The sequence below is a fragment of the Eretmochelys imbricata genome, chromosome 1 (genome assembly GCF_965152235.1).
Source record: "Eretmochelys imbricata isolate rEreImb1 chromosome 1, rEreImb1.hap1, whole genome shotgun sequence".
NCBI lineage: Eukaryota > Metazoa > Chordata > Testudines > Cheloniidae > Eretmochelys > Eretmochelys imbricata.
In genome coordinates, this window is record NC_135572.1 from 303417885 (window position 1) to 303444304 (window position 26420).

Genomic DNA, 26420 nt, shown 5'->3' on the forward strand with positions numbered 1-26420 from the left:
TATGCAAGGTAGCCTATTTCCCCTTGTTTTTTCCTACCCCTTCCCCCCCCCCCCAGACGTTCTGGTTAAACTTGGATTTATGCTGCAAATGGCCCACCTTGATTATCATACACATTGTAAGGAGAGTGGTCAGTTTGGATGAGCTATTGCCAGCAGGAGAGTGAGTTTGTGTGTGGGGGAGGGGTGAGAAAACCTGGATTTGTGCTGGAAATGGCCCAAGTTGATTATCATACACATTGTAAGGAGAGTGACCACTTTAGATAAGCTATTACCAGCAGGAGAGTGGGGTGGGAGGAGGTATTGTTTCATGGTCTCTGTGTATATAATGTCTTCTGCAGTTTCCACAGTATGCATCCGATGAAGTGAGCTGTAGCTCACGAAAGCTTATCCTCAAATAAATTGGTTAGTCTCTAAGGTGGCACAAGTACTCCTTTTCTTTTAGCTTTATCTCAAGCTCTAAGATACACTAATATGCCCATCACTATGGTATCTAGTGGTTTTGCCCTAGAAAAAATAGACTTAATATGATGTAAAAGGGGTTCCAATATTATTGTCAAGGTTCCTCCCCCACTCTGAACTCTAGGGTACAGATGTGGGGACCTGCATGAAAAACCTCCTAAGCTTATCTTTACCAGCTTAGGTCAAAACTTCCCCAAGGTACAAAGTATTCCACCCGTGATCCTTGGAATGGCCGCTACCACCACCAAACTAATACTGGTTACTGGGGAAGAGCTGTTTGGACGCGTCTTCCCCCCCAAAATACTTCCCAAAACCCTGCACCCCACTTCCTGGACAAGGTTTGGTAAAAAGCCTCACCAATTTGCCTAGGTGACTACAGACCCAAACCCTTGGATCTGAGAACAATGAAAAAGCATTCAGTTTTTTACAAGAAAACTTTTAATAGAAAATAGAAGTAAATAGAAATAAAGAAATCCCCCCTGTAAAATCAGGATGGTAGATATCTTACAGGGTAATTAGATTAAAAAACATAGAGAACCCCTCTAGGCAAAACCTTAAGTTACAAAAAAGATACACAGACAGAAATAGTTATTCTATTCAGCACAATTCTTTTCTCAGCCATTTAAAGAAATCATAATCTAACACATACCTAGCTAGATTACTTACTAAAAGTTCTAAGACTCCATTCCTGGTCTATCCCTGGCCAAGCACAGCATACAGACAGACACAGACCCTTTGTTTCTCTCCCTCCTCCCAGCTTTTGAAAGTATCTTGTCTCCTCATTGGTCATTTTGGTCAGGTGCCAGCGAGGTTACCTTTAGCTTCTTAACCCTTTACAGGTGAGAGGAGCTTTCCCCTGGCCAGGAGGGATTTCAAAGGGGTTTACCCTTCCCTTTATATTTATGACAATTATAGTGGAACCCTTTGGTTAGAGGTAGCAAGAGTTACATTGCTTTTCCATTATAAATGCTTATTTGGATAGTTCAGGTAATTATAACTTAGCCCTAAAAATAATAAAACAAATTTGTTGCCAACATAACATGATTAAGGTTAAGCCAGGGAATATGTTTATTTTTATTAAACCTGAAAAAAAATCAATGTAGCTATTTTTAATTTACAGTCTTGCAGATAAAAAAATAGAAAGTGGTTTCAAATGTTGTTTTGTACTCCTGTAATTCAAAAATGTCTTTTCTGGTTCAGCACTGCCCCTCTGTAGTTTCCTCAGGTTCACCAAACAGTTGGGTGATAGCTGTGTAATATGACTTTAGAAAAGTGCATTCTGTACCCAACCAGCAACTCTTGACAGATGCTAGCCTTAAAAGAAGGCTAAAGATGGGCACATGGATAGAATAGAACAGAACTCTGAAAACAATGTTCATGAGGGTTTTAGCATATAGATGGAACATACATTTGCAGCAGCAAAATATTGAGGGCCGATTGTCATTCTTCAAAAGGAGCTATTACAATCCGTATTGTTAGTGATCCATAAACTGTGGACTCTTCTAGTGAAATTTGACCTGATTGGACCACAGTGGCTATGGTTTATGGTCGCAAGAATCCTTTTCATAAAGAAGACTCATGTCAGCCTTGACAACATAGATTGCATTGTAAAAGTCCCTAAAGGCAAATAGTAAACCAGAAACGTTCCAAAGGAACTTTTGTGGCTTTGAAGTAAAAAATCTGTGTTTTAATAACTCTCTAAACACGTATTTGCATAATGGACCATTCAAGGCAGCCCTTATAATCACTATCTCTGGAACTAGTATCACTGGACTTTAAACATCATCACCTGTAAAAGTCTTAAGGGCCCAACAAGAATAAGTAAGTTCTCTGGTCAATACTTCTCTTTAAATTTTCTCTAAATACATTTTTTTAAAACATTGGGGTATAAATAGATTAATCCAATGGACCATGTGGGGTTTGAGGGGAGGGGGTTTGCTGCAAAGGCAGAGGCAGCCAGTCATGGAGCAGGAATTTGATAGTTGGCTTTACTGAGACCACACCTGCAATTTGCATTCGTTTCTGGGCTCATCCATCTCAAAAAGACATTGATTGAAAGCAAGGAGTTCAGAGGACAACAATAAAAATGATTATATAGCAAGGAGGATTGACTTACTAAGAAAGATTAAAGGAACTAAATATATATAGCTTGTCTAAGCAATGACTATGATGTAAGATGATAACAGTCTACAAGTTTTAGAAGGCTGTAAACCCTAAGAAGGAAGGAATTATTTAGTATTCTGAAAGGTGAAACTAAGAGTAATGTAATGATATTAAGAAAGAAAATTTCAAGTAACAATCAGAAAAATCTTCCTGACAGTGAGCTATATTATATTGTGGCTTAGTCACTGAAAGGAAATGATGGAAGTTCCCATCACTTTGCTCTTGTAAAGGCAGAGTGGAAAAATTCTAGAAAATTATAAGATAGATTACAGTCATATTTTAATGCATTGGGTGGGGACTGACTGGCTGACCTAATTAGCATTTTTCAGCTCTATTTTATATAAATCTATGGTGATGAAGGATCAGTTAGAGCATTGTGTGTGTGTGTGTGTGTGTGTGTGTGTGTGTGTGCATGTGAGGGGAACTAGAGAGGCAGATTTTTAAAGATATAAAGGGGAATTAAATACCCAACACCAATTAAGATTAAAGCGTTTTCCTTTGTGCCTTTGAAAATCATTCCCATAGTTTTCATGTATTTTAGAGTTTACTTTAAAAGTGTTTTACATAAAACTGACATAATGAACTAAAACATACAAATGCAAAGAAAATCAAAGTTCAAGCTGCTGTTCTAACCTTTGTTCATCCTAGCATTGTAGATTGGGCATTACTTTTAGTACCTATGATAGTATCACTGGGACTCGTAAAAAAAATTTAAAATAAAACATTTTCCTAGAAAAATGGGTATTCATTGAAATCTGATTTGGGCACAATTTTCCATTAGAAAAAAATTAAAACTAAATAGTTTTGTGTTGGGTCAATATTAATCTCTAGTGTGGTGTCTCATGGGACCTGTAGTTCTGCTTCCCTCATGTCCCCATTCTTCCCATGGCCTGTGCTCCCTAGCTGGACTACATCTCCCATCGCACATGGAAATCTCTCCTTCTGCATTCATAATCAAAATTTTTTAAGAACTTCTTTCCACAAAAAGATTTTATATTTCAACTTTTTATCGCTGTTTGGCATTAAAACAAATGTTGAAATGGCAGAATTTCCCTTGGGAGGGCGAAATTCTGGTTTTTGATCACCTCCAAGTCAATAGCTACTGACCCGCCTTAATTTTTAGTAATTATAAGCCATGTCATGTGTTTGGGGCCCGGAAATAAAGATCAGTCTCTATTAACACTTTATTCATCAATTTAGACGAAAGAGAAAAACTTTAGCCCTAGCATCTAACAAGCTTGTGGAACAGTCAATTAACCTTGAAATAGTTACAAAAGAACTATACACCAGGAAATCAGCACACAACAGATACTATAACAATAACCGCCATTTCAAATGTGAGGGATTAGCTTGCAAACAGAAAGTAGCTGTCAACCTATCAAAATAACAGCTATACCCTCCTCTCTAGTGTCATACATCATAACTATATATGAAGGTCAGTACTATAGGAAGAACAGAAGACATCTGCAGAAAACCAGAGAACACAGACTTTCTTTAGGATATTCAGAATGCTACTGACAGAAGTAACACGTGCCCACATGGTCGCTGACAATGAAGAAACACCAAGAGCAGCAAACAAGCTTCAGGTGTTAAATCCACCTCAGCAGCCAAATAGGCCTCAACAGAAGAAATGGTTAGGTGAACAAGAAGTGACTGTGTGATCAGAAACCATTAGTCTCTGAATTTTATTGACGCTTGTACAATAACTCGTCATAATCCTCTCATCTCTTTGGAGACCTTGAATTTAGATTTTCCTGTTTGTTCAGTGTAATAATTGGCTTTATTAGTTTAGTTTATGATTCTTTCTTTCTTTCTTATACCAACGCCTGCCATGTGATGGATATAGCCTTTTGTAACCGTGATCTGTGTTATGGAACTCAGGCTAGGAAATAAGATAAATTTTTTAACAACTGTCCTGTGTGTTGTGCCCTTTTATGGTACTAGTTGTGCTGGAAGACAGTGGGATATTTTCCTTGCTGTTTTCAGTTTGTGTGTCAGCCTTAGCAGCATTGCTCAATGTGATATTTTTGTTCGCTGCTAGGTCAGCTTGGTACATTGTGTGCATGTGGCAATATACAGTAGAGCATACCAAAGTGCATCGGCTGCTAGCAGCAGCAGCACAAACCAAGACAAGCTTGATTTTTCTCCACAGGTTTAAGGTTTTCCAAAACAGTTTTCTAGACGATTTCAAGAGTTAAAAGTTATCTATACTAGTCACAAGCTCCAAATGGAATTGGAGGATGATTATAACAAACAGAAATCCTGCTCTTCACTACTACTTCTAAGTCCTTGTTCCAGAATAATGGCTGGACTTTTGGGTTGGCATCAGCCCCAGACAACCCACGAACAAGCTTACTGGCCAGATATTGCAGGAAATATGGCAGATGTTCTGTATTATCTAATGAGGAAAGCAAACAAAAGAAAGCATCTTCCAAATTTGCACTAGCTATCAATAAGACTGTCAGAACATAGACTGTGGGGCCATGGAAAACTGGTAATTAAAATAAAAATCATAGTGCAATATATGTGGGTGAGTTAGGTGGCCTAGTGATGAACACACTTAGTGCCACATCCCAGTGACTGGGTCCTGCAATTCAGGCCCTCCTTTAAATGGAGGTACAATGAGGTCAGCAGGTGGCTTGGGTCCCTCCTGTAGTAGGGGCAGTGGTAGAGGAGCCCAGGCCTGCCCTCTGCACTGGGCTCTAACAGCACCTGGCAAGGTGCCTGTCGAGTTGCCCTCCCTGGGTCACTTTCTACTGCCCAATTTTCTCTAGCAGCTTCCATTCCAAAACAAGATAAAAAGAAGGTTAAAAAGGTGCCAATGTATATTGAGTGAGTCTTTATTTCCTTTGACTCTTTGATAGGATTTAGTAGTTGCAATAAAAGTGTGGAAGGTTAATGTCTGTAATGTCCATTAAGCATAGTCAGCCTTTAGAGCCCTGGAAGCCGAGGCCACCTACTTCTATTTTGGAGACTTAGAAATATAAAGGACAATCACAGTTTTGACCTTTTTCTAAAAGTGTGTTTCTCACTGTTTACTTGCAAACAGCCTTGAAAGTGTATATATATATATATATATATATATATATATGAAAATATCCTGATGTAAACCAGTCACTAGGGCTTGATGTTCCATTCTGATATATGTAACTTACAAATGTAGGTTTTTTGGTACATAACTGCACTCAAAAACAAAACAATGTAAAACTGTAGAGCCGGCAAGTCCACTCAGTCCTACTTGTTCAGCCAATCACTAAGAAAATAAATTTGTTTACATTTACAGTGTCACCTGAAAATGAGAACAGGCATTTACATGGCAGTTTTGTAGCCAGCATTGCAAGGTATTTACATGCCATATATGCTAAACATTTGTATGCCCCTTCATGCTTTGGCCACCATTCCAGAGGACCTGTTCTCACATTCAGGTGACATTGTAAATGAGAAGTGGGCAGCATTATCTCCTGCAAATGTAAACAAACTTGTTTGTCTGAGCGATTGGCTGAACAAGAAGTAGGACTGAGTAGACTTGTAGGCTCTAAAGTTTTACCTTGTTTTATTTTTGAGTGGAGTTATTTTTTGTACACAATTCTACATTTGTAAGTTCAATTTTCATGATAAAGAGATTTCCCTACAGTACTTATATTAGGGGAACTGAAAAATACTATTTCTTTTGTTTTTTACAGTGCAAATATTTGTAATAAAAAATAAATATAAAGTGAGCACTGTACACTTTGTATTCTGTGTGGTAATTGAAATCAATATATTTGAAAATGTAGAAAACATCCAAAAATATGTAAACAAAAGCTATTCTATTATTATTTAACAGTGCAATGAATCACAAATAATTTTTTTTAATTGCTTGACAGCCCTAATATATAGGCTGTTGGGACACATGAAACCTATGGTCATGAATCCTTTGTTTTTCTGAGAGAATGAAAGCCAATTTGCAGTTGTGTGGGATAGGCTGTCTCATATGCTGTCAAGGGCTCTAAGCTGTAGCCCCACCAGTATAAACTCTTCTCACATCAAAGTGACATTTGGCCAAAGGGAGGATGGGGGTATTTTAGAATCACAGTGTGGTCTGGTACTGGATTACACCTGAAATGGGTAACAGAGGACTCTTTAATACTAATCCTGACACTTAAATGTACTCTTTTTGTGGCCTGAGCCAAGACAATTAACCTTTCAGCCTGTGTTTCCCCTGTCTCTAAAATGGGGATGATAATATGTAGCGACCAGACAGAGGCAGTTGTGAAGTGCAGTGTATATGCTGAAGTTCACTAGAAGGCACACAGCATTCCCCTGACCTGCTGTTTACTTGGGGAATTATCCCTGGCAATGGCTGTTTAAAGGCTGGCAACTGCTCAAAATCAGTTGGCCTTCACTTCTGCAGCAGGTGGCTAGGGGTAGAGAAACAGACTCACCTTCCTACATGTATATAAAAAGAGTTAGTTTAATACAGATATGCTCCAAAGAGTCATTTAAATGACCCTATCCAAAATTGTAAGGCTACCCCTGAAGTATGATCATGGTTGAGAGCACTCAGTATATTTCAAGGTGTAGGTGCTGAAAAATTGTTTTGCAGGCTCACAAAAAATGCTAAGGATGGTTATTTTAAGTACACACTCACGGATCGGGTTTGAGAAAAGGCACTACACAAACTCTCAGCTTAGCATGACTTTCCTCAGGCTTCTAGAAAAATCTAGTTCACAGTGGGCATATTTAGAGGCTGAACACTGCATAGTCATTCTCACCCTCATATTTTATCACCTGTTTTGCAGCATGCTCCAGCATAGATATGAAACGCTATTATTGATTAACATTGAATGCCTAACGTACCAACAGCTCTGATTTGCCCAGGACAGTCTCAGGTTTGCAAACCCTGTCCTGATGAACTGTAACTGCTTGTTGTCCCAGGGTTGCGTGGTTGTTCCCAGTCAACTATCATATTGTACTATATTGTCTAGTGTTTTTTATTCTTTTGTTTTATTGTGTCACAGGACAATTTGTCTCTTAAACTATTGTGATAGACCCAGGCCAGTTGGGTACAGCAGAGTAGTAGAAGGCAGATATACTGGATAAGCAGTTTTCTGTTCCCTGATGACCAAAGCAGGGGCTGCGCTAGAGCAATGAGGAACCTGCAAGAACGAATTAAGACAGGCAAACTAATTAAGACACCTGGAGCCAATTAAGAACATACTAGAATCAATTATGGAAGGCTGCTGTGAGATCTCTGAGGCGAGCAAATCTGCCTATGAGCGCAGGATCCACTTTGTCACACTATGTATAAAATTAATAGAAAGCAAAACTAATAAATCAAGCTAAAATTGTCAGTCCCCAGGCAACAGAATACAAAGCATTATATACAGAGTGCTTTGAAAGAAATCATGAATACTTATGCAAATACAAACTACTCAGGTTAGGCATGCGAGTTAGGCCCTTAATGCGGGGTTTTTTGAATCCACCTACATTGCAGCCTGAAAGCGATGTCCATTCTCTCAATGCTCCCAGATTGGTTTTGTGCACACAGTAGCGTCTGTTGAGATGCCAACTGTAGAAAAGATTAGTGTATCCATTGTGACCCATTTTAGGGGTGCAATTGTCAGGTTTTACACATGCAGCATAAATGGATATTTTTTTCCAAATGTAGACCATCAACTTTTACCTACAAGTATCAGAGTAAAGTGAAGTTGTTTTAAATTAGAGGATATCCCTTTGTGGCCTACACATCAAGAACGTGATTGACATTCAGACTAGAGAAAGCTGCAAAACAAGGATGATTGGAACTTCACCAGTTGCTCCAGAACAAACTGAAATTTTCCCCTTGCTTTTATGTGATGATTTGGTTTCATGTCACTTTGTTTGTTTAGTTTTGCTTTCTTTTTAATTTTTTTTGTTATTGATGCCTAAATTTTCACTTGTGTCTCTGGTTAAAAATGGAGGCAATCAAAATCAGTGGACGCTTTTGAAGAAGAATGAAATCCTTGTCCCATTGAAGTAAATGGGAGTTTTGCTATTGACTTTAATGAGGTCAGAAGGTCATTCTGTATGAATTAGGCTCATAGACTTTAAGGTGAGATGGGACCATCATGATCATCTAGTCTGACCTGCACATTGCAGGCTACAGAACCTCCCCTATTCAGTCCTGAAATAGACCCCTAACCTCTGGCTGAGATACTGACAATCTGAAATCATGATTTAAAGACTTCAACTTACAGAGAATCCACCATTTACACTAGTTTAAACCTGCAAGTGACCCATGCCCCAATATACAGAGGAAGGTGAAAACCCCCCAGGTTCTCTGCCAGTCTGACCCAGGGGAAAATTCCTTTCCCCATCTCAAATATGGCAATCAATTAGACCCTGAGCATCTCTGCAAAAACCACCAGTCAGATATCTGGGAAAGAATTCTCTGTAGTAACTCCAAGCCCTCCCCATCTAGTGTCCCATCAATAGCCATTGGAGAAATTTGCTGCTAGCAGTTGCAGGTCAGCTATATGCCATTGTAGGCAGTCTCATCATACCATGCCCTCCATAAACGTATCCAGATCAGTCTCGAAGCCAGTTAGGTTTTTTTGCTCCCTCTATTCCCCTTCCAGAACTTCACTCCTCTGATGGTTGGAAACATTCACCTAATTTCAAGCCTAAACTTGCTGAGGGCTAGTTTATATTCATTTGTTCTTGTGCCCACGTGGGCACTTAACTACAGTATTCCTCTCTCTTCCTGGTATTTATCCCTCTAATGTATTTATAGAGAGCAAACCTATCTCCCCTCAGCCTTCATTTGGTGAGGCTTAACAAGCCAAGCTCCCTGAGTCTCCTCTCATACGGTAGGTTTTCCATTCCCCAAGTCATCCTGGCACCTGTTCTAGTTTGAATCATCTTTCTTAAACATGGGAAACTAGCACTGCACACAGTATTACAGATAAGGTCTCACCAGAGCCTTGTATGGTGGTACTAACACTTCCCTGTCTCTACTGGAAATACCTTGCCTGATGGGACTGCATTAGCTTTTTTTCACAGTCGCATCACATTAGTGGTTCATAGTGATCCTTTGATCAACCAGGTCTTTCTCCTCTGTCACTTTCAACTGATACATCCCCAGTTTATAGCAAAAATTCTCTTTGTTAGTCCCTAAGTGCATGACCTTGAACTTTGCACTATTAAATCTCAGTCCATTTCTATTACTCCAGTTTCAAGGTCCTCCAGATCTTCTTGTATGATATTCTTGTCCTCCTCCGTATTGGCAATATCTCCCAACTTTGTCATCCGCAAATTTTATCACGCTCCCACTTTTTGTGCCTAAGGTCAGTAATAAAAATGTGAAATAAGATTGGTCCCAAGACTGATCCCTGAGGAACCCCACTAGTAGCCTCCCTCCAGATTGACAATTCACCTTTCAGTATGACCTGTTGTAGTCTCCCCTTAACCAGTTCCTTATTCACCTTTCAATTCCATATTAATCCCCATCTTCTCCAGTTTAACTAATAATGTCCTGTGGAAACGTGGAACCGTATCGAATACCTTACTGAAATCCAGGTAGATTAGATCTACTGCATTTCCTTTGTCTAAAAAAATCAGTAATCTTCTCAAAGAAGGAGATCAGGTTGGTCTGACGTGATCTACCTTTTGTAAAACCATGTTGTATTTTAACTCAATTACCATTCACCCCTATATCTTTAACTATTTTCTTTTTCAAAAATTGTTCCAGGATTAGTATATTAGTATACAATAATGTATATTAGTACATCAGTATATTACAGATGGAATAAAACTGGAACCAGTTCTCCAAATCCCTTACTTGTAGATGAAATAGGTTTTTGAGCTGAACTTCCCCTGGCTTTGGTTTTGAAAAATTAAATTAGGTTCAAGTGTTTTTGAAAAATTACACCGTCTCTAGTTTTTGCCTTTCTATATGACACATTTTTACATGCCAGACATTTGGGAACATATTAGTAGAGGTTGGGAGAGGATGGCGGGGGAAGGAAAAATTGTAAAAGACAGGTAGCTCATGCTGCATTACAAGTTAGTATCTCATGTACCAATTCAAATAAAAATTCAAGTTTTTAAAAAATAAAGCATTCCCAGTGCAGAATCAAATAAGCATCGTAATATTGCAGTCTTTTATTGTAATAAAATTGGTTCATTTTATTCCATTTTTGGGTTTCATTACAATCATTGATAGAGGAATGAGATTCATGAATTTGAATGCACAGTATTACACTTGAGAGTGTGTGCTGTTGTTTCAACTTCGTAAAGATTCTGCATGTTGATTTGGCTTGCCATTCTATCTCATTTACCAAAAGAATCTGACCCTGCAAATCAGCTAGTTAGGTTAAAGAACAGCGTAAAGTAAACGTAGTGCGGTTACCTGTGTCCTTTGCAGACAGAAGGATTAAAAATCCGCGGTCAAAGCGTTCTTAGTCAAACACTGTAATCGGAAGAGGAAATGACACAATGTGAATATATGCTTATGTTACTGATTCCACCAAGGACTGGAAAATGGTACAAAATCAAACTAGCCTTATTACATTCTCCATACTGTTATACCTTGCAGCCCTCCTCCTTCCCTTACAAGCCACTAGAATTTAATTCAGATAGTTCAGCAAATTTTCACTTATGTGCAGAATTGATTTATAGCTATTAAAAGCTGATTGTATGCACATTACACTGAAAACACAGAGCTTGATTCATTAGCAGTGTTCCTTAAAGGACTTTTTTGCAAGAATTCTCTTTCAGCAGTTAGGTGCATATTGTAAGTTTAGCTCCAAATCGGGAAAAAAAGCAACAACCCAAACAATTGAAGACATACCATCTGTTAGGTGCAGCTACCTATTTATTTTAATAACTATCTATTTTTATTTTAGCCAAGAAAGCATCTACAGTAGGTTATTAGTCCTTAAACATTTTGTATGCAGTTTCTTGGCATTACTGAGGGTTGGTCAGCTGGGCTTCAATACTTCAGTTATAGAGCAGAAAATAACATCTCTACATCTCATGGGCCTGATCCTAACAGACCCTGAGCACCCCATGTGAAGAATAGAGTCCTCCACTTTAATATTTGTCTTCAGTGGGCGCTAAGGCTGCTCAGCACCTTGCAGGCTTGGGCCATAATAGGAATATGGTACTTGGTCCCAACTTTATATTGCAAGTGGTTTGGGGAAAAAAGGCATTAAACTACCCATACAGTTAATGAATTGGCATCCTTATTGACCAGGATTAATATTGCATATTTAAAAAAAATCTCTGCTAACGGCATCATTTTTCGGTACTTTTGACAACTGGACTATCTCAAATCTAGTAATAGATCTTTCTCCATGGGCATTATTTTACTATAGGACATTTTCATTCTGTAGCCGCTAAATGGAACAATCTGAGATATGTAGCAGACTATGAAATTGAATCCTTTGGTGTGTTTCTTTTTTTTCTCATTGTCACTATAGAGTTTATTCTTGTAGAAATTGAAAACCGAGTGTTGTTAACACATATGGATTTATGAATTGTTATGAGGGGTCCAAATCTCTCTCAAATGCAATTGTAGTATTATAATAAAGTTAAACCCTTTATTCAGGTATCTCTATCAGAAGTAATTTTCTCATACAAACTGATAGCTCTTACAGTTTACATACTTTGGGGCCCTAGACTCCAGTGATTTATACCTCTGCTTTAAGTAGATTTTTGTGAACTACACTAAAAATATGTGCAGCATAAATCTCCTATGTAAATTACATGAAATCACAAATTATTAATCTGGATTACACGAGAGAGTTCATTTTTCTATGGTTTTCAATGGACAGTGGTTTTCAAACTTTTTCATTTGCAGATCCCAAAAAATTTTTGAATGGAGATACAGACCCTTTTGGAGATCTTAGACACAGTCTGCGGACAGCCAGCGGTCTGTGGACTATGGGTTGAAAACCACTGCTCGAAGATATTTGGGGATTGTTAACATGTCTGAAAAGGTGCATATAATAAGGGGTTTTCATTAATTCATAAAAATTTACCTACCATGTTGAATAAATGTTGGTACACAGTTAATTTTGACACCTGACAAAGTAATCTATCAAGTACTGACTTTCAGATTTTAAGGATAATCTAAATAAAAGATTCACCTTATTTTATTAGAGCACTGTTCCAGTTGGGTCCAATATCCTGACTCCCTTAGGAGCACTATGAAAACTCCACTGGCTAATTTTGCCATATTGTCCATGGAATGGCAGTCCTCTTTGACCCCTGCACTGCTAAGCCTACACTGTGTTTTGTGAGACTTGATTACTTATATATTAGTTTCAAAAGAACAGATAGTTTCTCCAGTATAATCAGCACAAACAGACCTGCCCAGAGTAATGGTGCTTGGTGACCAGGAGATTGGCAGTTTCATATTCTGGGAGTTAAATTTAATTTTTGTCTCTTTAACATGTTGGGATTCAGAGCGTCCTAATATGGTCAAAAATATGTAATAGCACAAAGGTCCAAAGGAGAATCCCTTTGCCTATATTTGAGATTCAAGTAGAAAGCTGTGATGAAAGCCTATAGAGGCTGGGCGTAACTCTTGTTCAGGAATGTGCCAGAATCATGTTTTGCAAATGAAAGGAGGCCAGAAACTGATTCACACTAGAGTCCCTTTGCCTTACTCAGGCAGCACACAGAAGAGTCGTACTGCTGCCTTAAATAGGCAACTGAGGATTCCCCCACTGGTCGGCATAGAGCTGGCAATATGTGCTCTGTGCCTTACCCTCCCAACATAGGTTGCGCATCCCGGGTAGAAGGGCATGTGGTCAGAGCATGGGAGCAGGCAGTTACACTCAGTGCCCATAGTTTGTTTTTTTACAAAAGGCCTGATCATCTGGAGCAATGGGTGTGTGAAGCTTCTTGTAACCCCAATGGGAGTTGTGGACACACGTGTGGAGGCAATCAATTGTGTGTATAAATGTGCACGTATAGCATTGGGAGTTTTGGTCTCAAAATACTTTTTCCCCATCCATAATATATTCTCTCCTAATGTGCACATTATATTGATTTCACCAATATTTTTCTTCCTTTTATTAAAAGTTTTTTTTAAAATGTCAACTGTATAGACTATTTGCCCCTCTCTGCATGTGTAGAATGCCCATTTACACTAATAGGTTTTCCTAGGTATTGTGCATTCAAACATCCCAAAGCAACAATAGACCCCTGTGCAACCCCTGTCTAAAACAGAGCAATACAGGAAAGCCTGGAACACTGTCAGTCAACCAGAGTTAATATTGGACAGCACAAGCATCCTACTAGGATTTGCATGTTGTTCTATACCTTATTATTGTAATTATACACAAAAATATCAATTCAGATTTAGAATGACTGATCATACTTCCATTGAAGTCAGTAGCAAAATTTCCAGTGAGCAAAACCAGGCCCATAAACTTTGCAGGAAGTCTATAGAATTGCTAGAGGCAAGAGACAAGCAACATTACTTCAGTTGGTTTAATACATTAAATTTAGATACCTAAGAAAATTTCCATCCACTCCAGGTTAATAGAACAATTATTCTCTGGTCTGAACACACTCAGGGCTTGCTTCTGCCACCCACATTGAGTTGCAGCTTACTCCATTACTTTGAGACTTCTTGTAAGCTTTTCAGGGCAGAGATTCTTGTTTATTATTTGTATTGCCTAGGAACTCCAATCATGGACCAGGATCCCATTGTGCTCGGCATTATAGAAATACAGAACAAAATGTGTCTGTATGACGTGTGGCACTAAATAGGCCCCGATCCTAATTGGAATATATTTGTAGTATTAATGCTAAAATAATGGACTCCTAAGCATAAAAACTGCTGGCCTGACTGTCAGAGCTTCTGAGAACTGACAGCTGTCGTTAACTGCAGATAGGGTGGTGTGTGCCTTCCCCTTCTGAAAACTCTCACTGCTTGTATTTTTGTGCATCTTGATAGATGATTCTGTTGGTTTAACCTTAGGCTGGGGTTTTGTTTTTAGTTCTTCGGTCTTATCCTGCATTTCCTGTGTATCCTCCACTCCCAGTGGATTCAGTAGGAATTTTAAGTGCATTAAGAATTCGTGATTGTGGATGGAGAAGATTTCCCATGTGTGTCTTTCCTTTTCCCCTCTCTATCTGTTGGAAATAAATTGTTTATATTGCTAGAAACTGTTAATGCAGTTAAGCCATCTTGTAGATGCAACCCTATGTCACTCCATTCTGCTAGTGTCCCAAGGCTAAAAATGAACATTTTGATGTAATTTCATTTGAGTTGCTTCATAATTTATTAATAGTTTCATTAAAATACCATGGATGTCTGCTACATACAGGGTGTTATATAAGCCACAATAGAAAAGACAAGAAATCATAAAAAAGGCATTTTAAAGGAAACTTTTTGCCTCTTGGATATACCATGTTAAAGAAAAATGGACCAAATTTTAGCCTGGTATGAAGACCTGGATAAGTTTGGCTCAGATTTCTGTGGGTTATAAATTTCTGCATCTCCTCTATTCACATTTACAAAATATTTATTTTCAAAACAATAAACGTGTTTGTTTAGGGATGCAGAGTACAACTTTTTATAGGTACCTCTTAAAGCTTAAAAACATGTTTCCAGAATAATGAGGTAAGCTTTTTGTAAGATTCCAGTATTGCCAACTGAGAAGTCAGTATTTACATTCCAGTTGGTTGTCTACTGCTGATGTCATTGCATTAGTGCTGCCTGGTCAAATTGCAAAGACAGGAAGCGTATGAATTGATTTAGATTTTACATGGTTGATTGCACACTCTGATGAATTAATTCTTTATATAAAATACATATCTTAAATATTTTCCTAGTAAAATGTATTATGAAAAACATGCGAATTGTTGCTTCATTTTGATCATGTGACATCTTGTTCTCTAAATTTGGCTCTGTAGGACTCAAAGTTGGGCTCTTTGTACTCTGCTAATATTATGTGCAAATTAGAATGAAGATCTACTCCACACTGTACTGTTGTTGTTTGTGTTTGGATTTTTAACAATTTCATTTTTACAGTTAGTTTCTGGCAAGCATACACTCACATACATGACAGGTTTCAGAGTAACAGCCGTGTTAGTCTGTATTCGCAAAAAGAAAAGGAGTACTTGTGGCACCTTAGAGACTAACGAATTTATTTGAGCATGAGCTTTCGTGAGCTACAGCTCACTGCAGTTTCCACGGTATGCATCTGATGAAGTGAGCTGTAGCTCACGAAAGCTCATGCTCAAATAAATTCGTTAGTCTCTAAGGTGCCACAAGTACTCCTTTTCTTTTTACTCACATACATGTGTGTGTATATCAGCAAAATGCCCAACACTCATTTTGGCGATCTTTACAAATTTTATATTGAGAGGTTTCGAAAGTTGTGTTTTAATCCATTGATAGCAAACCTTTTAAATTGAAAAAAAAAACCCCAAAAACCCGAGGAGTACTTGTGGCACCTTAGAGACTAACAAATGTATTTGGGCATAAGCTTTCGTAGGCTAAAACCCACTTCATCGGATGCATGCAGTGGAAAATACAGTAGGAAAATATATACACACACACACAGAGAACATGAAAAAATGGGTGTTGCCATGTCAACGGTAACAAGACCAAACAATTAAGGTGGGCTATTATCAGCAGGAGAAAATAAACTTTTGTAGTGATGATCAGGATGGCCCATTTCTAGCAGTTGACAAGATGGTGTGAGTAACAGTAGGTGAAAAATTAGCATGGGGAAATAGTTTTTACTTTGTGTAATGACCCATCCACTCCCAGTCTTAAGTAAAAACTATTTCCCCATGCTAATTTTTCACCTACTGTTACTCACACCTTCTTGCCAACTGTTTGAAATGGGCCATCCTGATCATCACTACAAAATATTTTTTCCTCCTGCTGATAATAGCCCACCTTAATTGATTAGTCCTGTTACAGTTGGCATGGCAACACCCATTTTTTCATGTTCTCTGTGTGTGTGTGTATCTTCCTACTTTATTTTCCAATGCATACATCCGATGAAGTGGGTTTTAGCCCACAAAAGCTTATAGCCAAATATATTTGTTAGTCTCTAAGGTGCCACAAGTACTCCTCATCTTTTTTTGCTGATACAGACTAACACGGCTGCCACTCTGAAACCTTTTAAATTGAGTAAACCTTCTGTAAAGAGCCGCTCTTTTTAAACAAAATTAATTGTCCTTTGATACCATGCAAGCTCATTTTTATAGAAGCCATAAGACCAGGGTTCAGGTCTCACAAGACAGCTTAGGCTCATATCCAGTGTTGACATTTTATGTGGTAAAGTTCAGGAGAGCTGCATTGTTAGGGGTGCCATACTTTGGATGAGATATTAAAGGTACCATCTGTCCATCTATGGAGAGGTAAAAGACTCTAAGGTACTTACTTAAAAAGAACAGAGGATAGCACTTGTGTCCTAGAAAATATATCCTCTTTCATTAAAACAGGCTCTGATGTCCAGAGCTGTGTGTAAGCTATTATTGACCATAATATTATGGCTGTTCTTGCCTATTTGTCACTGTACTACTAATATGTAAGTAGTTATTTTGTAAGGTCTTTGGATTTAGAGTGCTCTTTAAAACCAGAGTCTATTCTTAATGATTTTCTGTTTCTTTTTTAGATACTTCAAGAAATGTAAAAGCATCCCCAGAGACAGCTGAAATCTTTTTTCAGAAGTTAAGAAATAAATATGAATTCACAGTTTTGGTGACTCTAAAACAAGCCCATTTAAATTCAGGTGTTATTCTTTCTGTTCATCATTTAGATCATAGGTAAGTACTGCCACCTGTATTTCCTGTATTATTCATATACTACTAAATACAAATGCATGCCTTAATTAAATCACAAAAATAAGCTCAAGAAAATGACGTAAGGTTTGTTGTGCAGAAGATCACTTTGAAGCAGCTATAGTGTAAGGAAACACGCGCTATGCAAATTCATAGATATTCACAAATCTAAATCTGCCAACAGAATGTGGAACAACTGTCACTCTTTAAATGTCTCCTGCTGCTAAGGGCATAAAAAGCCATTTTGCTGTTGTTGGTCATAACATTATATGCCAGATACCCAGATGGTGTAAATAAGCATTGCTCCATTGTAGTCAATAGAGCTATACCAATTTACACCAGCTCTGGATCTGCCCTATAACTGTAATAGTTAACTAGCTGGCTCGTAAGTTTCTAAAGATAGTAAAAATTTCCTCTGGGTTATGGACATACACCTATAAAAACTGGCACAGTAGTTTGTAAAGAACACGTTTTAGGTTTGAAAGACATGAAGCATTTGAGATTTAATTCTTTCTGACAGTATAATCATTGTTTGAGATACAGAAGGGATATTCTCTGTTTTCTGTAGCAGCTATAGCTACTGAAGCTAGCCAACCTCTGGTTCTATGAAAGGGTAAGAAGGAATTTTAAAAACCTGTAATTTTTTTCTGAATAAATTAGTCATCACCCCGGCAACAGACCTTCTCTCCCTCCAGTGTGTGAACCATTACTTTTTTTTCTGATATATTACTGTAACGCTTCCCTACTTGATAGTTGTGCTATTAAATGAAACAGTCATGTGTATATATATGATTGTAAAGAGGCTGATTATAAAGGAAACACTTTCATAATAGGATTACTGTTACTGGAAAACCGGTATATTACTAAATACAAGGGATCAGATTTCAATATCATAGGAGCAATTCTGCTTCCCTTTCTTTTCCAAACAGTCCCAAAACTTGGAACTAATTTGAGGTTTACATTTTTTTTTATTAACTACCCATCTCCCCCATTGTAGCAGGACCAGCTGTCGCCTGAGTGCTTCCTCATGGTCTGGGGTCGCTCTGTGGTGCTCTGCCTTAATTTTCCCTCTCAGGTAACCCAAGGACTGTATGCTAGGCTCTTTTGTTTCAATAATATGCCTCCTGTTCTCTTCCCCACCCTTCAGTTTTAGTACTTCCTCATGTATCATGTCCATCATTTGTTTGCAAAATTTCTCTGGATAGCAATCATGTCTTATGTTTGTTTCGGGAGGTGCCTAGCACACCTTTGGATAATTAAATAATAATGATAATGAAAAGGATGTGTGTGTTCATCTAGGCCAATGAAGGATAATAATGTTATAAACAACAATCAGCACAGATTTGTCAAGAACAAATTTTGTCAAACAAACCTGATAGCTTTCTTTGACAGGGTAACAAGCCTTGTAGATGGGGGAAGTGGTAGATGTGTTATATCTTGACTTTAGTAAGGCTTTGGATACTGTCTCACTTGAAATACAACCTAGATTGAGCTACTATAAGGTTGTGTATAATTGGTTGGAAAACGGTTCCCAGAGAATAGTTATTGCTGATTCACAGTCAAGCTGAAAGGGCATATCAAGTGGGGACCCAAAGGGATCAGTTCTGGTCCGGTTCTGTTCAATATCTTCATCAATGATTTAGATAATGGCATAGAGAGAACACTTACAAAGTTTGCGGATGATACCAAGCTGGGAGGGGTTCCAAGTGCTTTGGAGGATAGGATTAAAATTCAAAATGTGCTGGACAAACTGAAGAAATGGTCTTAAATAAGTAGTATGAAATTCAATAAGGACAAATGCAAAGTACACCACTTAGGAAGGAACAATGAGGTGCACATATGCAAAATGGGAAATGACTGCCTAGGAAGCAATACTGCAGAAAGGGATCTGGGGGTCATAGTGGATTACAAGCTAAAGATAAGTCAACAGTGTAACACTGTTGCAAAAATAAACAAACATTCTGGGATGTATTAGCAAGAGTGTTGTAAGCAAGACATGAGAAGTAATTCTTCCATTCTACTCCACTCTGATTAGGCTTAAACTGGAGTACTGTGTCCAGTTCTGTGTGCCATATTTCAGGAAGGATGTGGACAAATTGGAAAAAGTCCAGAGAACAGCAACAAAAATGATCAAATGTTTAGAATACATGACCTATGAGGGAAGATTGAAAAAATTGGGTTTGTTTAGTCTGGAGAAGAGAAGACTGAGAGGGGACATAACAGTTTTTATGTACATAAGAGGTTGTTACAAGAAGGAAGGAGAAAAATTGTCCTCCTTAACCTTTGAGGATAGGGCAAGAAGCAATGAGCTTAAATTGCAGCAAGGGGGTTTCAGCTGGACATTAGGAAAAACTTCTGTCAGGGTGGTTAAGCACTGGACTAAATTTCCCAAGGAGATTGTGGAATCTCCATCATTGGAGATTTTTTTTAGAACAGGTTAGACAAACACCAGTCAGGGATGTCTAGATAATACTTAGTCCTGCCCTGAGTGCAGGGGACTGGACTGGATGACCTCTTGATGTCCCTTCCAGTCCTATGATCCTACGATTGTTCCATACATTATATCTTCAATTGCTTTGTCCAGTCTAGTTTTAAATATTTCACCACTTCCCTTGGGAGAATATTCTACAACCTAATAGATCTTTCTGTCAGGAAGCTATAACAATGGATTCTTAAATGATGGGACCTAATTCAATGGCCACTAAAGTCAATGGGAGTCTTTCCTTTGACTGCAATGGGCATAGGATTGGGCTCAGCACAAGCATACACAAGTAGAATTTGTGAACATAGAATTGGATGTTTGCTAAAGCTTATAATATATATTGTTCACAATATTAGGAAGTAAAAATATTATCAATGCATCTTAGTGATATTTGACTTGTGTTTAATTATACTGAAGTGAGGAATGACTTAATTTAGTACAGTATTGATGAAATTGAGATTAAGGCTAGCACCTTTAAATCTCATTAAGTATCTTTTATGGTTTTGATATTTTTTATGAATGACAATAAAGGTAATTGAATGTATGAGTTAAAAGGAAACATTTATTCTTGATAAATGTAGACTACTGCTTCTTCACTATCAGATTTTAATTTCTCTTTGCAGCCCCCTCCTCCTTGTACAGAGACTTGTCTTTAACAGGCCATAAATTCTTAAACAACTTTTAGCGAACTCTCTCTGTCATACAAATGTTCACAGTCGGAAGGAGAAGTAACCATGTAAGACATGATTCTCCACTCCACTTCATCAGCTTTACATTGCAGATTATGATTATGATTATTAATTATTAGTTATATTATCATAGTGCCTAGGAGTCCCAGTCGTGGACCAGGACTCTATTGTGCTGGGTGGTGTAAAAAGATGGTTATTGAAGTCAAAAGAATTAAACTGGCATCAAACCGGGGCAGAGGAGAATCAGTCCCAGACCGTCTTCATTTTTTACAAAATTCTGTACCATCACTCACCTCTTTGCAGAGATCAGAGTGGAACACCTACAGGCTGGCAAGGGAGAATGGAGTTGGAGACGGCCAAGGGAAATAAATAATTCGTTAATCAACAGGAGTGGCTTTGTCCATTTTTTAAAAATTTATACAAAAATTCTGTTTGTTAATAAACTTTTTCCTTTCATTGAGATGGCAAATGAAAAGAGAATTTGAAGAAATAGAGAGAGGCATGTTTTCTGCATTAATAATTTAGGAAATATGTTTAGATATCTTTTCTAAACATAAACCACACTAACACGCACAGGTCCAGAGCCTCCACTGGGGTAAATCAGTGCAGCCACAGTGACATGCTGATTTACACTGACTGTGGATCTGCCCCAATTGTTTATTACCATTTGATTTTGATTTATTTTTTCTTTAGACATTTTAGATGGTTTTCTTGATTTATTCCATCCTATCCAGTCCAGTGTTGTTTTTCAACTTTTTCTTTTCTCTTTTGCCAGTACTATTTTGTAGGACACCACTTCTTAGGACTTCTAGAGTGGGTCCAGTCCTACAAGGTTCTGCATACTTCCTGAGAGATGCTGACTGCCCTCATCTACTATTGAACACTATGGAAACTAAGGGCACTCAGCACCAGACAGGATCATTCCCACTGTGATCTCACTCTTGCACCTCCATCTTGCATTTGGATTCATGTGGCTGAATCCTTAAGCCTGTACAATCCCATTGACATCAGTGGGGCTTCATATAAACACAAGCCTCTACCTGTGTGGATCTGAATGCAAGATCAAAGCTACTTGATGTAGCTGTCCTTTGTGGTTGTCGCCATGTAAGGTTCTAATCACAGCTTTCAGAGGGATGTATTAGGCATATGGTCATCTTCTGTTGTTTTGTCAGCTAAAGGGAATGACACGCTTTCATTTTTCTTTTAGCTGGCAATTAAAGTTCTCAGTATTTACATTTCTTCCTTCCTTCCCCTTCTATGGTGACTATGTTTTGTCTGATATTTACTACTTTCAAATTGGTTTAAACTGATTTAAAAGCTGAAGTATCTAAAAATATCTGTTAGCTGTTACTTTCTAATCTCCCTGCTTGCACCCATGATTAGTCTTTTTTTTCCCACTGACCTGAAATTACTGGAGAGTTCAGAAAATGGCAAGCTTCGATGCAGTTCAGAGGTGTACTTTAGGAAAAAAGCTATTTTAGTGTCAGTAAATCAGAATTTCAGAACTATAATCATAGAGCTGAGTGGCAGGCAGCTAAATACCTGTCTTTGGGAACATTCATGTACTGTTATAGGTATCTGAGACATTTAAGTTACAAATGCTGCCTTTAACTGAGGAAATCATCTGGACTGTACATGCACTGCTGAAAACTGATTTTATTTTACAATAAGACTAAATATTTTGAATGATGTTACCAGAGTTGTCATCTTCTTTCACATAGCAGCTTGGAAAGCAATATTAAGGTTGATGTCCAAGCTTGTAATTCACTCTATGGTTTCTGGTGACGTGGAATGAATCAAGGCTGTCCCTCCAGAGGAGGATCTTAAAGGGCCAGCGGTTCACTAGATATTCCATGATTTGGATGTCTTCTCCACATTCTCATATTGGACTACTCTTCATTTTCCACTTGTGTAGTAGGTAATTGCAACACCCGTATTAAGTTCTGATGACATTCGCTGTGATCCAGATGTTAAGTGGCATGGTGAAGCTGGGTGGTTGGTCTGTGGGATCCATAATCAGGTCTTGATTCTTGACCCTGTTATTTCCCCACAGCCTCCACTACTTGTCTTTTAGTGATAGTCCAAAGGTGTTAAGAGCTTTGGTTAGTAACCAAAAGGAGTTCTAAATTAAAGTGGCATCTTGGGGGGAGGGGTTGGAGATTGTCATAGATGGGCAAGTCTGGGCTTATTATCACACAGTTGTATTCTTGTATTATTGCTGGTTATCTTTGGAGGGGATGGAGGTAAGATATGCCTGTGAGAGTTCCCATAGGAGCATTCAATCGCATGTTAAAAAGTTTCATATGTACTCTACCAACCCTTGCCAGTACAAAGTATTCAGCTGTTGAGAATATGAACGCCAAGGTGGCTGCCAACAATGGGCGAGCAGCTGATCCTGACTAGTTGGTGTCTGATTATTTTGTTCCTAGCCTTTATCTTTGCAGCGGTCTTTGTCAGATATTGGTGGTATGTGGGGCTGTGAGCCAGAACCGCACAAAAATCTTTCAGAAAATCCTCATGCTTGAGTTTGATGTCACAGAAGGTGACATTGAGGTATTTCTTTGCATGGTGAGTGCTCAGGTGGAATGTGAAGACAGCTATTTTTTGAGGGTTTAGTCAGTTTCCATAACCAGTAGTACTCCACTACTTTTGTCATATCTGTGAGAATGCATCCCAGTTGGGTGAAAGTGCTTGCTTGGATGGTGAGCATAAGATCATCTGCATATCCAAATTTCCATGACTGGGCCAATGGCATGTCACTAATATAAATATTAGAGTGCCAAGATAGATCCCTGTAGGAGCCAGTTGTTCTGTAAGCGAGCTCTGCTGGTTTGTTCCATTAGATGTACACATCATGTAAAGGTTGCCATCTTCCTCCCCTGAACCAAGTGATCCCTTAAATCTGAGTCCAAGAGAAAACAGGCACTGTTAAACATTGATTGCTGAGCTCTTGCTGACTGCCTCTTCACCTGACTTTTGAATTAATCTTTCAGCTTCTTCCTGAATGAATCAGCAATTTGATCATTTTAATCAGTGTCAGGATTCTATTATATGTTAGGTCCCAATGCTCCATCATAGGTTTTCATTTAATTGGCCACAATGAGAAGGCGTAATAAGCCTTTCCTCACTTTATGGCTATATGGACAAATGCTACAAATGTATTCATTTATCTCATTTTTGCATATTGAAGGCCTTAATGATAGAATCATTTGATTTTAGTTTAATCATTCTTTTCTTCATTTAATGTTTTTAATGCCATGAGATGAAGCACTGAAATCAATGGAATAGTGAAGCCAGGCATTCCTGAAGCTTCAGTGTATATCTCTGCCAATGTATTTTGTTCCTGCCTTAAACAACTTTTTGTTTTCACAGTTGTTGGCCTCTCCAGACCATATACTGCCACATGTACTGAATTGTGCCATGATATGATTGGAGAATTGCTAACATAGTTCCTATTTTTAAGAAAGGGAAAAAAAAAAGTGATCTGGGTAACTACAGGCCTGTTAGTTTGACATCTGTAGTATGCAAGGTCTTGGAAAAAATTTTGAAGGAGAAAGTAGTTAAGGACATTGAAGTCCATGGTAAATGGGACAAAATACAACATGGTTTTACAAAAGGTAGATCGTGCCAAACCAACCTGATCTCCTTCTTTCAGAAAGTAACAGATTTTTTAGACAAATTAAATGCAGTGGATCTAATTTACTTAGATTTCAGTAAGGCGTTTTATACCATGCCGCATGTGGAATTATTAGTTAAATTGGAAAAGATGGGGATCAATATGAAAATTGAAAGGTGGATAAGGAATTGGTTAACAGGGAGACTACAGCGGGTCCTTCTGAAAGGTGAACTGTCAGGCTGGAGGGAGGTTACCCAGTGGAGTTCCTCAGCGATCAGTTTTGGGACCAATCTTATTTAATCTTTTTATTACTGACCTCAGCACAAAAAGTGGGAGTGTGCTAATAAAGTTTGCGGATGACACAAAGCTGGGAGGTATTGCCAATTTAGAGAAGGACCAAGATATCATACTGGAGGATCTGGATGACCTTGTAAACTGGAGTAATAGTAATAGGATGAAATTTAATAATGAGAAGTGTAAGGTTATGCATTTAGGGATTAATAACAAGAATTTTAGTTATAAGCTGGGGACGCATCAATCAGAAGTAACGGAGGAGGAGAAGGACCTTGGAATATTGGTTGATCAGAGGATGACTATGAGCCACCAATGTGATATGGCCGTGAAAAAAGCTAATGCGGTCTTAGGATGCATCAGGCGAGGTATATCCAGTAGAAATCAGGAGGTTTTAGTACCATTATACAAGGCACTGGTGAGACCTCAGCTGGAATACTGTGTGCAGTTCTGGTCTCCCATGTTTAAGGAGGATGAATTCAAACCGGAACAGGTACAGAGAAGGGCTACTAGGATGATCCGAGGAATGGAAAATCTGTTTTATGAAAGGCGATACAAGGAGCTTGGCTTGTTTAGCCTAACTAAAAGAAGGTTGAGGGGAGATATGATTGCTCTCTATAAATATATCAGAGGGATAAATACCGGAGAGGGAGAGGAATTATTTAAGCTCAGTACCAATGTGGACACAAGAACAAATGGATATAAACTGGTCATTGGGAAGTTTAGACTTGAAATTAGATGAAGGTTTCTAACCATCAGAGGAGTGAAGTTTTGGAATAGCCTTCCAAGGGAAGCAGTGGGGGCAAAAGACCTATCTGGCTTTAAGATTAAACTCGATAAGTTTATGGAGGAGATGGAATGATGGGATAACATGATTTTGGTAATTAATTGATCTTTAAATTTTCATGGTAAATAGGTCCAACGGCCTGTGATGGGATGTTAGATGGGGTGGGATCTGAGTTACCCAGGAAAGAATTTTCTGTAGTATCTGGCTGGTGAATCTTGCCCATATGCTCAGGGTTTAGCTGATTGCCATATTTGGGGTCGGGAAGGAATTTTCCTCCAAGGCAGATTGGAAGAGGCCCTGGAGGCTTTTCACCTTCCTCTGTAGCATGGGTCATGGGTCACTTGCTGGAGGATTCTCTGGTCCTTGAAGTCTTTAAGCCACAATTTGAGGACTTCAATAGCTCAGACATAGGTGAGAGGTTTTTCGCAGGAGTGGGTGGGTGAGATTCTGTGGCCTGCGTTGTGCAGGAGGTCAGACTAGATGTTAATAATGGTCCCTTCTGACCTTAGTATCTATGAATCTATGATATGTAGTGTTTTTAGGCCTGTTTCAGTGTCCACCAGGGAATTGTCTGAAACCATGAAAGTGATTTCACCTGTGGATTAATCCATATTTGGACACAGGTTGCCAGAAGTGAACCCAGAGCATTAAGCCAGAGACTCCAGCCAGTAGGGGCAGAAGCAGCCAAAGAAGGGATTGCTGCAGTTTTGACTGGACTTTCTCTGTCCTGCACTGGGATTGGCTGTTTGCTCCAACCATCCCTCTTCCCCTTCCTCACACTTTCTTCACCTTGGCTTCACTCCACACCTGCTCCTCTGATCCTCCCCTCCCCTGCCTTGTTCCGCTCTTCCCATTCTCTACATTTTCTTTCCATTTAACTTATCCTATCTGAAGTAAATGCACTCCCCAAAAACCATGGAACTCACACGACATTTGCTACTGTTGTGTAGTTCGTGCTGCTTGTGTGTTGTATCTCTTCCACCACCCTGTGTCTGTCTTGTCTAATTAGATTATAAACTCTTTGGGGCAGGGCCTGTCTGTTATGCGGTGTTTTGTATGGTGTGTAGCACAATAGGCTTGATCTTTAGGCACTACCATAATAAATATGATTAATAATAAAATAATTAAGTCACTGTATCATTTAGCCCTCTGTAA

At 38.6% G+C, this 26420-nt stretch overlaps 1 protein-coding gene across 1 annotated transcript in view; it reads left to right on the plus strand.

The window, feature by feature from the left end:
• NELL2 (neural EGFL like 2) overlaps positions 1–26420 on the plus strand; it is a gene marked incomplete at its 5' end in the record, with an annotated part of 251214 nt that overhangs the window by 15198 nt on the left and 209596 nt on the right. The window contains one exon of the mRNA XM_077807767.1: positions 17235–17385. Coding sequence (XP_077663893.1) covers positions 17235–17385 — 151 coding nt within the window. The remainder of the gene's footprint in view (positions 1–17234; positions 17386–26420) is intronic.